Below are 11,908 nucleotides of genomic sequence, written 5' to 3'. Positions count from 1 at the left end.
TATATTATAAATCATAAACGATAATTAACAATATTTTATCAGATAAATGCTGTTGTCAGTTATCATGTGAAAATATTTTGAACATTGATAGCGAAAATACAAAATCTTTGTATGCAAAAAATTTGAACATTTATAGTGACACATACAAAGTCGTTGTAGTCACAAGCATATCATTTTCTAGCTTCAAATGAAAAAACATTAAAAAAAAAATGATTTTTTTCCCCTTTTACTTTTTTAGTTTTTTATGTTTTAAAAATATATTGTGGAGTCATTTCTTTGGTCTATTTCCCTTAGTGAAATAGGTTTTTCTTGTTGATGAAGCAGCTTGTTGTTGCATAGATGAACACTATTGGTCCGTCAATGCAAATAACGAAGAGACACAAGAAGAATGCTTCTGATGATAAACGGGATCTTAATTTAGATCTCAGGTATTCTACAAAAGTAGAGAACCTGCTGCATGAGGAGACCCCTGATTGCAAACACCCGTTTCCTTCAAAAACATCTTTTTCCAGTGGTTCTCAGCAGAATTATGCTACTGGATGGCAGGAAAAGAATTCCACATTGGCAAGTGACTGCTTACATAGTTGTGTTGTTGATCAAGTGGCAAGATCAACAACACAACTATGTAAATCAGTGGATGATGGTGTTACAGTACTCAATTCTCCATGTGAATTTCCAAAGGTGCTTAGTTTCTTGACATTTTTATATTTCTGTTGGAGGAGGTGCTTAATTTCCAAAGGACACTAAGCTTTGTCCTTCCCTCGTATCAAATCTTGAACTTATTTCTTATGCAGGTTGACACACAACGATAAGTTTTGCCCATGACGATGGTTTCATAATCTTGCTACTTTTATCAATGATTTAGGGATTTTTGTCATTGTCATGGGCCCATGTCAGTCACCATTTATTTACTATTTGAGGAAAGGATAACTCACATGAAATAATCGTCAGATTCTACCCTTATCAATTATCAAGTGGTTTGAGATCCTCAGGTCAATACAATTTTCAAGGACATTCTATGATGTCTAACAAAATATTCAGAGAATTCTTTACAGAGGAAATCGATTGAGTTCATTCTCTTATCAGTTTGTTTTCAAAGACATATGTTGCAGATGCCCTCCACATTGTAATTTTTGTGGTTAGAACTATATTTGTCAAAGTTACTAATCTGATGTCTAAAAGCTGAAGGGATAGTATAAGTGCAAAGATTCCAGTAGGTTTTGACCGCTTGGTCCTTATACCTTGTTAAGATAATTAGCAGTTTGTTTGTATTTAGCTTGGTCCCCAATATTATACCTTGTTAAGATAATTAGCAGTTGGTTTGTATTTAGTTTGTTTGGAAGCTAAATTGGTACATTGCTTTCATGTCTAAGAGTTACTAGTTTTGTATGTTCAAACTGAATACTCCAAGTGTTTTTGCTTGTTTGATTCCCAATGTCACATGGTTAAGTAACACATAATTGGCAGTTGGTTTATGTTTAGTTTGTTCTGAAGCACAATAGGTATATTGCTTGCAGCACCAAGATTACTTGTTTAAGTAAATAATACAAGTTGAGATCATATTTTGTTTGTTTAGAGTGTCCTGGTCCCTAAAAAGTTTGGATGAGAAGGTAGTGCCTATATAAAGAGTTGTGTTTGGGTGGCCAACCATATAGTCAATTCAGAGCTCTTTTTGATTGTGTGATAGTCTGATTTCCAGGTTATGCATTCTTCATGTTCTTAATCTTGAAATGCTCCATAGAACTCTAATATTACAGTTTCTTCTCTAATAGTTGATAAGTAATTCCAGAATTCTTTTTGATTTAGTGTGAGTTTCTCATAAGTTTGACTGCTGATTTCCAGGTTGTATATCTTCTCTTGTTCTTTAATTCTTGAGATACTCTTCATCATTCTTTTGTAATGGTCTTGTTTTAGTAGTTGTTTCTCACTCACTTTCTATTTTTTTTTTCTTAAGATTCAAATTCGTCTTCCTGTAAAATGCAGAGGAAGAATAAGATGGCATCTGGAAGGCAGTCTGGAGCCCCAAGCACAAGTGCCACCGCATCCACAAACACAATGCAAACCGCTGTGTACTGCCCGATTTGCACGAACCCATTGTTTCAGCCTTCAACAACGACCTGCGGCCATATCTTCTGCCTAAGATGCATAAAAGCCTTCATTCAGGATCGGAAGAAATGCCCAACGTGCACGAAGAAACTGAAAGCGACCGATGTTCATCTTATTTACCTTCCCGCAAGATCATCCAATTGACATGCATGATTGCACATCAGAAACAACCGAAGTCAGCCTCACCATACTTTCATCTTTCTAAGAATTTTCTTGTTTACCAGATTAAAAGTAGGGTTTTCAGAATCCATCAATCTGTAGTTGGTTTCATTATCCATAGTCATTTCACCTCTATGAAAACGATCAGCATTCATAAACTGTTGATCAAATAAAACTTGTTATTTTATAAGCCTTAATGTGTTGTTAATCACTATGGTGAGAAGAGAAGAGGAAGTTAAAATGAGGTTTGCAAGTTGAATTTATCATAATAAACCTAATACAACATAATATGCCACCAACACTGGTAATGACATTACTGTTCCAAATATCACTCTGCAAAAAGAAAAAATCAAATTAGGTTTTTTTTTCTACAATTAAATCTCTTCTAATTATTATTAGTAGTAGTAGTAGTATTTAATCTTATGTTTCACATACCCTGTGCAAAGTACATCTGGATGCACTCCATATTCTCTTGCATAAACAGAGGAGGTGATAGCGTGAGGCAGTGCATTCTACAAAGGCAGACACAAATTATTCATTTTGAAACAAAAAACTCATTTATTTTTCAGTTCCATGAACCCTAAAGTTAAGTTACCTGTATGATGGCCACCCTGAGGAGATCCCCTCTGAGCTGAAGAACAAGGGCTCCTACAGCTCCTGCCGCCGGCCCGGCGATGAACTTGAGAAACATTCCCAGAGTAGCCTGTTTTAAGCCACAGATGATCACCTTCTCTTGCAGTGCCATGAACAAGCCTGAGAAGATTAGATCCAGTTAATGAACTAATTAGTATGTTATTAAGATGTCTTAATTATGCGTTTAGTACCTAAGCTAAACATGGACATTCCTGTTCCTGCGTTGGCCATCACCAACACTGAACCTTGTTTGATCCCGCATTACCAAATTCCACCTAATTGTAAAATAAATAAAATAAAATAATTAATATATATATATATATATATACACAGAATTGTTATGTTGCGGACAAAGCCGTGCGAACCGTTGCGGGCATGCCTTCCTGATCGATGACCAGTCCGATCAGGGAACCTCCTGATCGGTCCAGAGACCGATCAGGGACTCCTGATCATTTTCTGATCGGTCTACAGACCGATCAGGAGGTTCCCTGATCGGTCCAGAGACCGATCAGGAGGTTCCCTGATCGGACTGGTGACCGATCAAGAAGGCATGTCCGCAGCGGTCCGCATTGTTTTGTCCGCAGCATAACAATTCTGTGTATATATATATATATATATATATATATATATATATATAAAAACTTTTTTTAAAGAATAAAAAATAAAGATTATGAGATTGACCACTAAATTTAGTATTATTACCGCTTCGCAAGGAAAGACCAAGCGAGGCCGAGAACACTGGCGTAGACGTTGGGGTTCACCGCCAGCTTCCTCAGCACAACCAACACCGGCGACCACCGGCACCTTCCGCCGTCTTCATTCCTTTCTTCACTGCCGCCGCCTCCCTCCGCCTCGCAGTCTTTACCTTCGCCGCCTCCGGGCCTGGCCTTCATCATCTCCAGCACGAACAGGACCGCGGGAAAATACACCACCCCCTGCGCCACCGAGATCTGCACCACCACGTCCTGCGCTCACCGCCCGTACATCGCCTCCAGCATCGGCGCCCCCACCACGAGCGTGTTCGTCAGCTGCGCCAGCGAGAACACGGTGAGCACCTAGCCGGCGCTGCAGGAGCCCCACCGGTGCCATGCGGCGAGCAGAGCCGCCATCAGCAGCTTGGTGAGCGCGTCGGCCGCCAGGACGCTTACTCTGAGGGCGAAAGGGTCGATGCCGGCGGTGAACCGGAAGGAGAAGAAGGGGACGACGAAGTAGACGACGAGACGGTGGACCGCCTCGCACTGATCCGCCGTGAAGAACCGCCACCGCCGGACGGAGGCGTAGCCCAGCCCCAGCGCCACGTAGAGCGGTGCCATCGCTTCCACCACCTTGTAGACGTCGCCCCATCGTATCATTGCGGCTTCTTCGTCGCTCACTGTGCTCTGTGTTTCACCTCCGGCAATCAATGCTTTGTCGTCATGGTCTGTGGCTGGATATTTATATAAGAGCATTTAACGTGCAAATGCATTAATATATATATATATTTTACGGTAATTATCAAAAGACGCAATTAGAGATTTAAATTTATCAAAAGACATACATTATTTTGATATTTATAAAAGAACCTATTTAGTATATTTTCTATTTTACCCTCCTGATAATTTGACTTTTTCTATCATTTTCTTTTCTTCATTATATTTTTCCCTCTTCTCTTTTTTTATTAGCAGAACATATGGATAATATTAGTTAAATTTTTCATAACATTTTAATATATTTGAAAAAGCAAAAATAAACAACGAATAACATATTTGAACTTCTTGAATTTCAGAAATCCACTGAAACTAAAATAAGTGTAATCGGAGTTCTCTAGGTCGATCAGTGGGTTTCAGTCAAAACCTACTTATGGACCTAGAGAGCTCCGATTGCACCAATTTCAGTTTCTATAGATTTCTAAAATTACAAGGAGTTCAAATATGGTATCCATTATTTATTTCGACTTTTTATAGATGTTAACATGTAAAATCAAAGAATCGGCAAAAACGCTCACGTTGGGCCTGATATAGAATCATATCAGGTCCAACGTGGGCCTGATATGAATCCATATCAGGCCCAACGTGGAGTTTTTTCGTCGATTCTTTGATTTTGCATGTTAACAGCTATGAAAATCCGAAATAAATAATGGGCACCATATTTGAACTCCTTGAGACATCAGAAATCCATAGGAACTGAAATGGGTTCAATCGGAACTCTCTAAGTCCATCAGTGGATTTTGGTCAAAACCCACTAATGGACCTAGAGAGCTCCGATTGAACTCATTTCAATTCCTATAGATTTCTGATGTTGCAAGGAGTTCAAATTTGGTGTCTCTTATTTATTTCAGTTTTTCATAACTGTTAACATGTAAAATCAAAGAATCGACAAAAAACTACATGTTGGACCTGATATAGACTCATATCAGGTCCAACGTGGGCATGATATGGAATCATATCAGGCCCAACATGGACCTGATATGATTCCATATCAGACCCAACTTCCATGTTGTAAAAATTCAACAGCCTTTTCTGATAGGCGTGGTTTACATGTGATCCGGTAATACTCAATGTACCTTTTACAGATTGAGTTTAGAGATTATACATGCTTTGTGTATATGAAAAACAATAAAAAAATTTGATTATGAGAAAAGGTTGTCGTTGTGGTAATTTCTCTGACTGTGACAGCTGTAAAACAGATAGCTAACTTTGGTTATGACTAGATGATTAATCGTTCAGGTGCAATTTAATCATTCGAGATTTTAGCTGTGCTTAATCCAACAAAACAAGAGGATAGTAAATTAGTTTAAACTTGCATGTTAGTCAAATCCTTACATCATTCAAGCAACCGCCTTTCACAAATTTTCAAAGCTCTGCTTTATTTTCCCTCTCTTTTTTTGTTACCAAAATTGAAGGTATTTAGAATGGCCAACAAAGTGCATTTTTAAAGTTTAGAATGTAACCAATTTAGTTAATCTTTAACAAGAACTTACTAATTCATTCAGAATGAAACATATGAATTTTACATACCAATATTTTTCTGTGCAGAAGGAAACATACTAGAAACTGAAATCTACAACAATAAAAAGATTAAATTTTTGTAACATGGAAGTTGGGCCTGATATGATTCCATATCAGTGTTGGGAGATTGTTGGTGCAACATTCCCTAGGTCAAGGTTGACTTAGTTTGACTGAGCTTGAAGTGGGTCAAGCTCGAGTCTCAATGTTTATGTTTTGATGGTTTGACAATACAGGTTGACAATACATGTTTGACAATACATGTAGACAACACATGGAGATTGCAGGTGCAATTGTTCATGTGTGGTGATTGTGATGGAGAGTCAAGTAGGTCAAGATTGACCGGATACTTGACTGGAAAATCCTGGTGAGTGAAGCCAGGTGAAAGTCCTAACTTGGAGGTTAGGCAAGGAAAGTCATGGTGAGTGAAGCCAGGTGAAAGACCTAGTAAGTGAAGCTAGGCAGTGAGGAAATCCTAGTGAGTGAAGCTAGGCAAAAGTTCTGGTGAGTGAAGCCAGGCAGAAGAGAAGACCTAGTGAGTGAAGCCAGGCAGATGGAAAGTCCTGGTGAGTGAAGCCAGGCAGATGAGAAGTCCTAGTGAGTGAAGCTAGGCAGAAGGAAATCTTGGTGAGTGAAGCCAGGTGAAAATCCTAGTGAGTGAAGCTAGGTGAAAGATCTAGTGAGTGAAGCCAGGCAGAATAGAAGTCCTAGTGAGTGAAGCTAGGCAGAAGGAAGTCCTGGTGAGTGAAGCCAGACACAAGGAAATCCAGATGGATCAAGGTTGATCGGACATCTGGTGTTGGAAAGATCAAGTAAGTCAAAGGGATTGACCGAATACTTGGCACGAGGAGGAAAGACCAAGTAGGTCAAAGGGATTGACCGGATACTTGGCACGAGGAGGAAAGTCCAAGTAAGTCAAGGGATTGATCGGATACTTGGCACGAGGAGAAAAGTCCAAGTGGGTCAAAGAGATTGACCGGACACTTAGTGAGCGAGTTCTAGTAGGTCAAGGTTGACCAGATGCTAGGCATAATGTACCAACAGGTCATGGTTGACCGGATGTTGGTTTAGGGGGCTTTAGACTTGATTTTGGGAGAAATCATGAGCTGGATCGATCAACCGATCGATTGGCTCATGCCCAATCGATCGATCGATCGATTGGGCAGTCTTCACGACAAGCCTCCTCTCAATCGATCAGTGGATCGATTGGGGCGAGTGCGCGATCGCACAAAACAGGGCTGGATCGATCAGTGGATCGATCCAGAGCCCCCAATCGATTAGTGGATCGATTGGGGAGTGCGATTTCACACGATAAGCCTTGGATCGATCAGCCGATCGATCCAGGCCTTTCCCGCAGAGCACAGAGGCGCTCTGGATCGATCAGCCGATCAATCCAAAGCCTCCCCGATCGATTGGGAGCAATCCAATCGATCGGGATCCGACCGTTGGCATCGTATTTAGCTGCAGGCGTTCGATTCCTTCAGAAGAACTCACGCATACAGCTCCGATCTTCACAGGCGACTCCACAGCTTCTCCACAGAGCTCTCCACGCCAAATCTTGAAGATTCTTGGAAGTTTTGTCCAAGTCAAGAGGCGAAGAAGAGAAGTTAGGGTTAGGGTTTTTACTGCACTTCTTGTAAGCTTTTGCTTGTTCTTTACAACCCTTTTCCTTTCTTCTTGTATTGAGAGTCTTGTAGGGCTTCTCCGCCTTAGGTAGTTACCGTAAATGAGTGTTTATTAGTGGAGGTGTGTGTGTGTGCGTGGATCCTTGGACTAGTCACCTCTTATGAGGTGGATACCAAGTAAAATCCATTTGTTAGCGTTGTATGCATTTGTTTCTTTGTATTTCCGCTGCACATCTCTGAAGAAACAAGCAACGCTGAACACGCACACGCGCCGAGCTATTCAACCCCCCCCTCTAGCTACATTTCGGTCCCAACAATCAGGCCCACGTTGGGCCTGATATGAGTTCATATCAGACCCAATGTGTAGTTTTTTGTCGATTCTTTGATTTTACATGTTAACAACTATGAAAATTTGAAATAAATAATGGACACCATATTTGAACTCCTTGAGACATCAGAAATCTATAGGAACTGAAATGAGTTCAATTGAAACTCTCTAGGTCCAGCAGTGGGTTTTGATCAAAACCCACCGATGGACCTAGAGAGCTCCGATTGAACCCATTTTAGTTCCTATGGATTTCTGATGTCTCAAGGAGTTCAAATATGGTGTCCATTATTTATTTCAAATTTTCATAGCGGTTAACATATAAAAACAAAGAATCGACGAAAAAACTCCACGTTAGACCTGATATGGACTCATCTTCATATCATGTCCAACGTGGGCATGATATGGAATCGTGAGCCTGATATGATTCTATATCAGGCCCAACAAATACCGGCGACCACCGGCACCTTCCGCCGTCTTCATTCCCTTCTTCACTGCCTCCGCCTCCCTCCGCCTCGCAGCCTTTACCTTCGCCGCCTCCGGGCCTGGCCTTGATCATCTCCAGCATGAACAGGACCGCGGGAAAATACACCACCCCCTGCGCCACCGAGATCTGCACCACCACGTCCTGCGCCCACCGCCCGTACATCGCCTCCAGCATCGGCGCCCCCACCACGAGCGTGTTCGTCAGCTGCGCCAGCGAGAACACGGTGAGCACCCAGCCGGCGCTGCAGGAGCCCCACCGGTGCCATGCGGCGAGCAGAGCCGCCATCAGCAGCTTGGTGAGCGCGTCGGCCGCCAGGACGCTTACTCTGAGGGCGAAAGGGTCGATGCCGGCGGTGAACCGGAAGGAGAAGAAGGGGACTACGAAGTAGACGACGAGACGGTGGACCGCCTCGCACTGATCCGCCGTGAAGAACCGCCACCGCCGGACGGAGGCGTAGCCCAGCCCCAGCGCCACGTAGAGCGGTGCCATCGCTTCCACCACCTTGTAGACGTCGCCCCATCGTATCATTATGGCTTCTTCCTCGCTCACTGTGCTCTGTGTTTCACCTCCGGCAATCAATGCGTTGTCGTCATGGTCTCTGGCTGGAGATTTATATAACAGGGTATGGCATTTACCCCCTTCGTATTATAAATATTACCAACTATACTAATTCAATGCTCTGAAATTAAAATTACAACAAAATATAGTATTGTTTTTTTAGAACTTTATTTAATATTTAAAATATAATTCTATATTAGTGAACAAAACATTTCAGATCATTTTCTAAGGTAATCTAGTATATTTAATAGAATTTAGTAGTATTTTTAATACAATTTAACAATGTCTATCAATATAATTCAGCATTTTACTAAAGATATTATCAAATCACATGCTCAATTTTTATAATATTTAAATGTATCATATTGTTGAAATATCTCTCTTCTTTCTCTTTAGATTATTTATCAATTTCTTCTTAAATTGATTTAAAAAAATCCTAAATTACTTTAAATCAAAATTAATGTACTCATTAAAACCTTCTTAATATATTTATGTTCTCAAATTTAAATTTAATAGTATAAATTGAGAATAAAATTTCTACAAATTCATTATAAGATCTAAAATAATACCCACTAACCAACATTATTAATAGAATTTAGGATTCCTTTTTTGAAAATATCAAACTTTTAAAATTTTGAACGGTTATAGATCAATTAGTCAATTTCATTGACATAGAAAACTCAGAAATATACGGTTAAAAATTTTCTTAATATATATGCTCTCATATTTAAATTCAATAATATAAATTAAAAATAATGAATTATATAAATTTAAAATAGTGAATTTTTAAATTGATAGGGTAAAAAAATTCAAGACGTGCTCTCAATTTAATTCATTGTTCTCTATTTACACTATCAAGCTAAGCTTAGATTGGAGGGCATAAGAGGTTTTGTATATAAATTTTGATTTGAAGTGGAACAAAACTTGCTAAACCTATAGAGAACTAGGAGGGGGTCTTTCGAGAATATGATACATGATTTTGATATTATAAAAGTTGGATATGTAATTTGAGTAATATAGAACAACTATCTATATAGATACTTACTGTACCAAACGTGGAGATTGTAATTTGAGTAGTAATATTGAAACTTATGTGATTAAGTAAAATGTCAAATATAATTCGATGGTAGTTGTATTTGATGATTCATGTATTATTTCACTTTAAACTTTTGTGAAATATAGAATAATCAGAGTAGGCATAAACATATAGAATCGGAAATCCAGTCAAGAATAAGCAGAGAGACAAAAGAAATATATTTTAAAAATGAACTAAGAGATGTTTAAGTTTGGACCAAATCAAACTTTTTGTTTAAGTTTTAGAGGGTGTTTGGTTGGTGAATTTGAGAATGATAGTAAAATATAGTATTTGAATTGTAAATTTGAAAATGATAATTTAAAAATAACTTTTAAATTTATAGAAATAAATCAAACACATATAACTATGTGTGTTTCATTTTAATTTTTATTCTCATTCTATCTTATTATTAAGTCTATGAGTTCATTCCAATTATTTAACTAAGCACCTCCTTAATATACAATAGTTATATTTTTATATTTGAAAATGATATTAAATTTGAAACGACCACCTTCAATAAATTTTAAAATAAATATAGTTAAATTAGTTTTTTTAATAAAAACATTTCTTCTAGATAAAATACATTTAGGTCAATCAAAAATTTTGGCACTCTATGCATAAGGTAGTTAAAATAGAGAACATTTTGATCTTATCAATCTAAACGTACAACAAGCTAGGGCTGCGATTTAAAGTGAGTCGAAAACATTCTCCTTCGTACCTCGATAGATGAGACTCGAGTGCGCCTAAAGAACCCTTTACCCTTTCTTTCCGACAATTATCTAAGTGGAGGAACAACTCAGGAATCTTTCTACTCCCATGGCGCATGCCCAAATCCCCCCATCTGACTCATACCACACCATAAACCCACACTTCTCCATGTCATTACTCCAAAAGTACCCTAACATTCCAGTTTTCTTAGGTTTTTTTTTACCTTAGTGGAGTTGAGTGGCGTGAGTCACAATGGAGTAGAGGAGATCAACTAAGAAGATGTTTTTCAGCTTTTAGGTAAGTCTAATGCATCAACCACAACAAGAAAATCAAGCATTAGTGATAGATTTTAACGACGGAGTAAATAATTCGTCGTAATATAACTTATTCATCATCACTATTGACGGAGTAAATAATCTGTCACTAATAGCAACAGCGCAAATACTTTATCGCTAATTATATAATAAAATTTTAAAAATCAACTGATTATAGTAATAGAGTAACTATTAGCCATCACTAATCACTACTATTTAACAACGAAATTAATATTCCGTCACTAATAGCGACCGTCGCTAAAATCGACTAATTTTTAGGGTTTCCGACTCCATCTCGCATTCATGCGATCGATCTCCCATCTCTTGTTCACCCTCCGACGATCCTATCCGACGACTATCCGCGGCATCTTTGACGCCCTTCCTCTCCGGCCTATCCTCTTCAGCGTGTCCTCTCTGACTAGTCCTTCACGAGTTCTCCGGTGTTCCTTCGTGCGCCCTCGGTGGCGACGTCTCAACCTCGTGTCTAGCGGCCTCAACCTCGTCTTCACTCGCCTCAACACTCTCTCCGGCTAGTCCTTGGTGCTCTTCGGCATTCGCGAGTCAGTGTGCCCGAGCTCCTCCTCTCTGGAATCTAGCTTCTCTCTGGCATCGTCACTACGACCTAGCTCTCCGCCATTCACGAGCACTCCTTCAAGTTCTATTTGTCGCAAGGTAAAACTTTCTCCTTCGAAGTCATGTATGTTGGTGCGGTTAGCACTAACGGTCTAACTCAAGTTTTGATGAATGACAAAATAGGTTAAGTTAGTTTGTTGTTATCTAACACTCTGATCGAGTGTGCAGGAGAAGTCCAGACAGGTCGACGAGCTGACCTGATGTCTGGCACGAAGCCCAACTAGGTCGACGGGCCGACCGGATAGCTGGCACGAACTCCAAACGGGTCGACGGACTGACCGGACGTTTGGCACGAAGCCCA

At 39.6% G+C, this 11,908-nt stretch overlaps 1 protein-coding gene and 1 pseudogene across 1 annotated transcript; one reads left to right on the top strand and one right to left on the bottom strand.

Annotated features, from left to right (window-relative positions):
- The first annotated feature begins 339 nt into the window (after window positions 1-339).
- Window positions 340-2,289, top strand: LOC121986794 (E3 ubiquitin-protein ligase RNF4-like). The gene is made up of 2 exons (XM_042540734.1): window positions 340-681; window positions 1,984-2,289. The coding sequence occupies exons 1-2, from the start codon at window positions 340-342 to the stop codon at window positions 2,248-2,250; spliced, it is 609 nt and encodes a 202-aa protein (XP_042396668.1). The 3' UTR covers window positions 2,251-2,289.
- Window positions 2,290-2,528: 239 nt separating this feature from the next.
- On the bottom strand, window positions 2,529-8,884 carry LOC121986793 (annotated as a pseudogene).
- Window positions 8,885-11,908: the final 3,024 nt, after the last annotated feature.

The sequence above is a fragment of the Zingiber officinale genome, chromosome 5B (assembly GCF_018446385.1).
Source record: "Zingiber officinale cultivar Zhangliang chromosome 5B, Zo_v1.1, whole genome shotgun sequence".
NCBI classification, from domain to species: Eukaryota; Viridiplantae; Streptophyta; class Magnoliopsida; order Zingiberales; family Zingiberaceae; genus Zingiber; species Zingiber officinale.
Note: the sequence above shows the minus strand (reverse complement) of the source record. Positions and strands in the feature narration are given on the sequence as shown.

Bases quoted from the DNA above. Each gene is read 5' to 3' on its own strand.
- LOC121986794 (XM_042540734.1), top strand. From the start codon at position 340: ATGAACACTATTGGTCCGTCAATGCAAATAACGAAGAGACACAAGAAG. The intron at 682-1,983 runs GTGCTTAGTTTC...TGTAAAATGCAG, and splicing joins CTCCATGTGAATTTCCAAAG to AGGAAGAATAAGATGGCATC.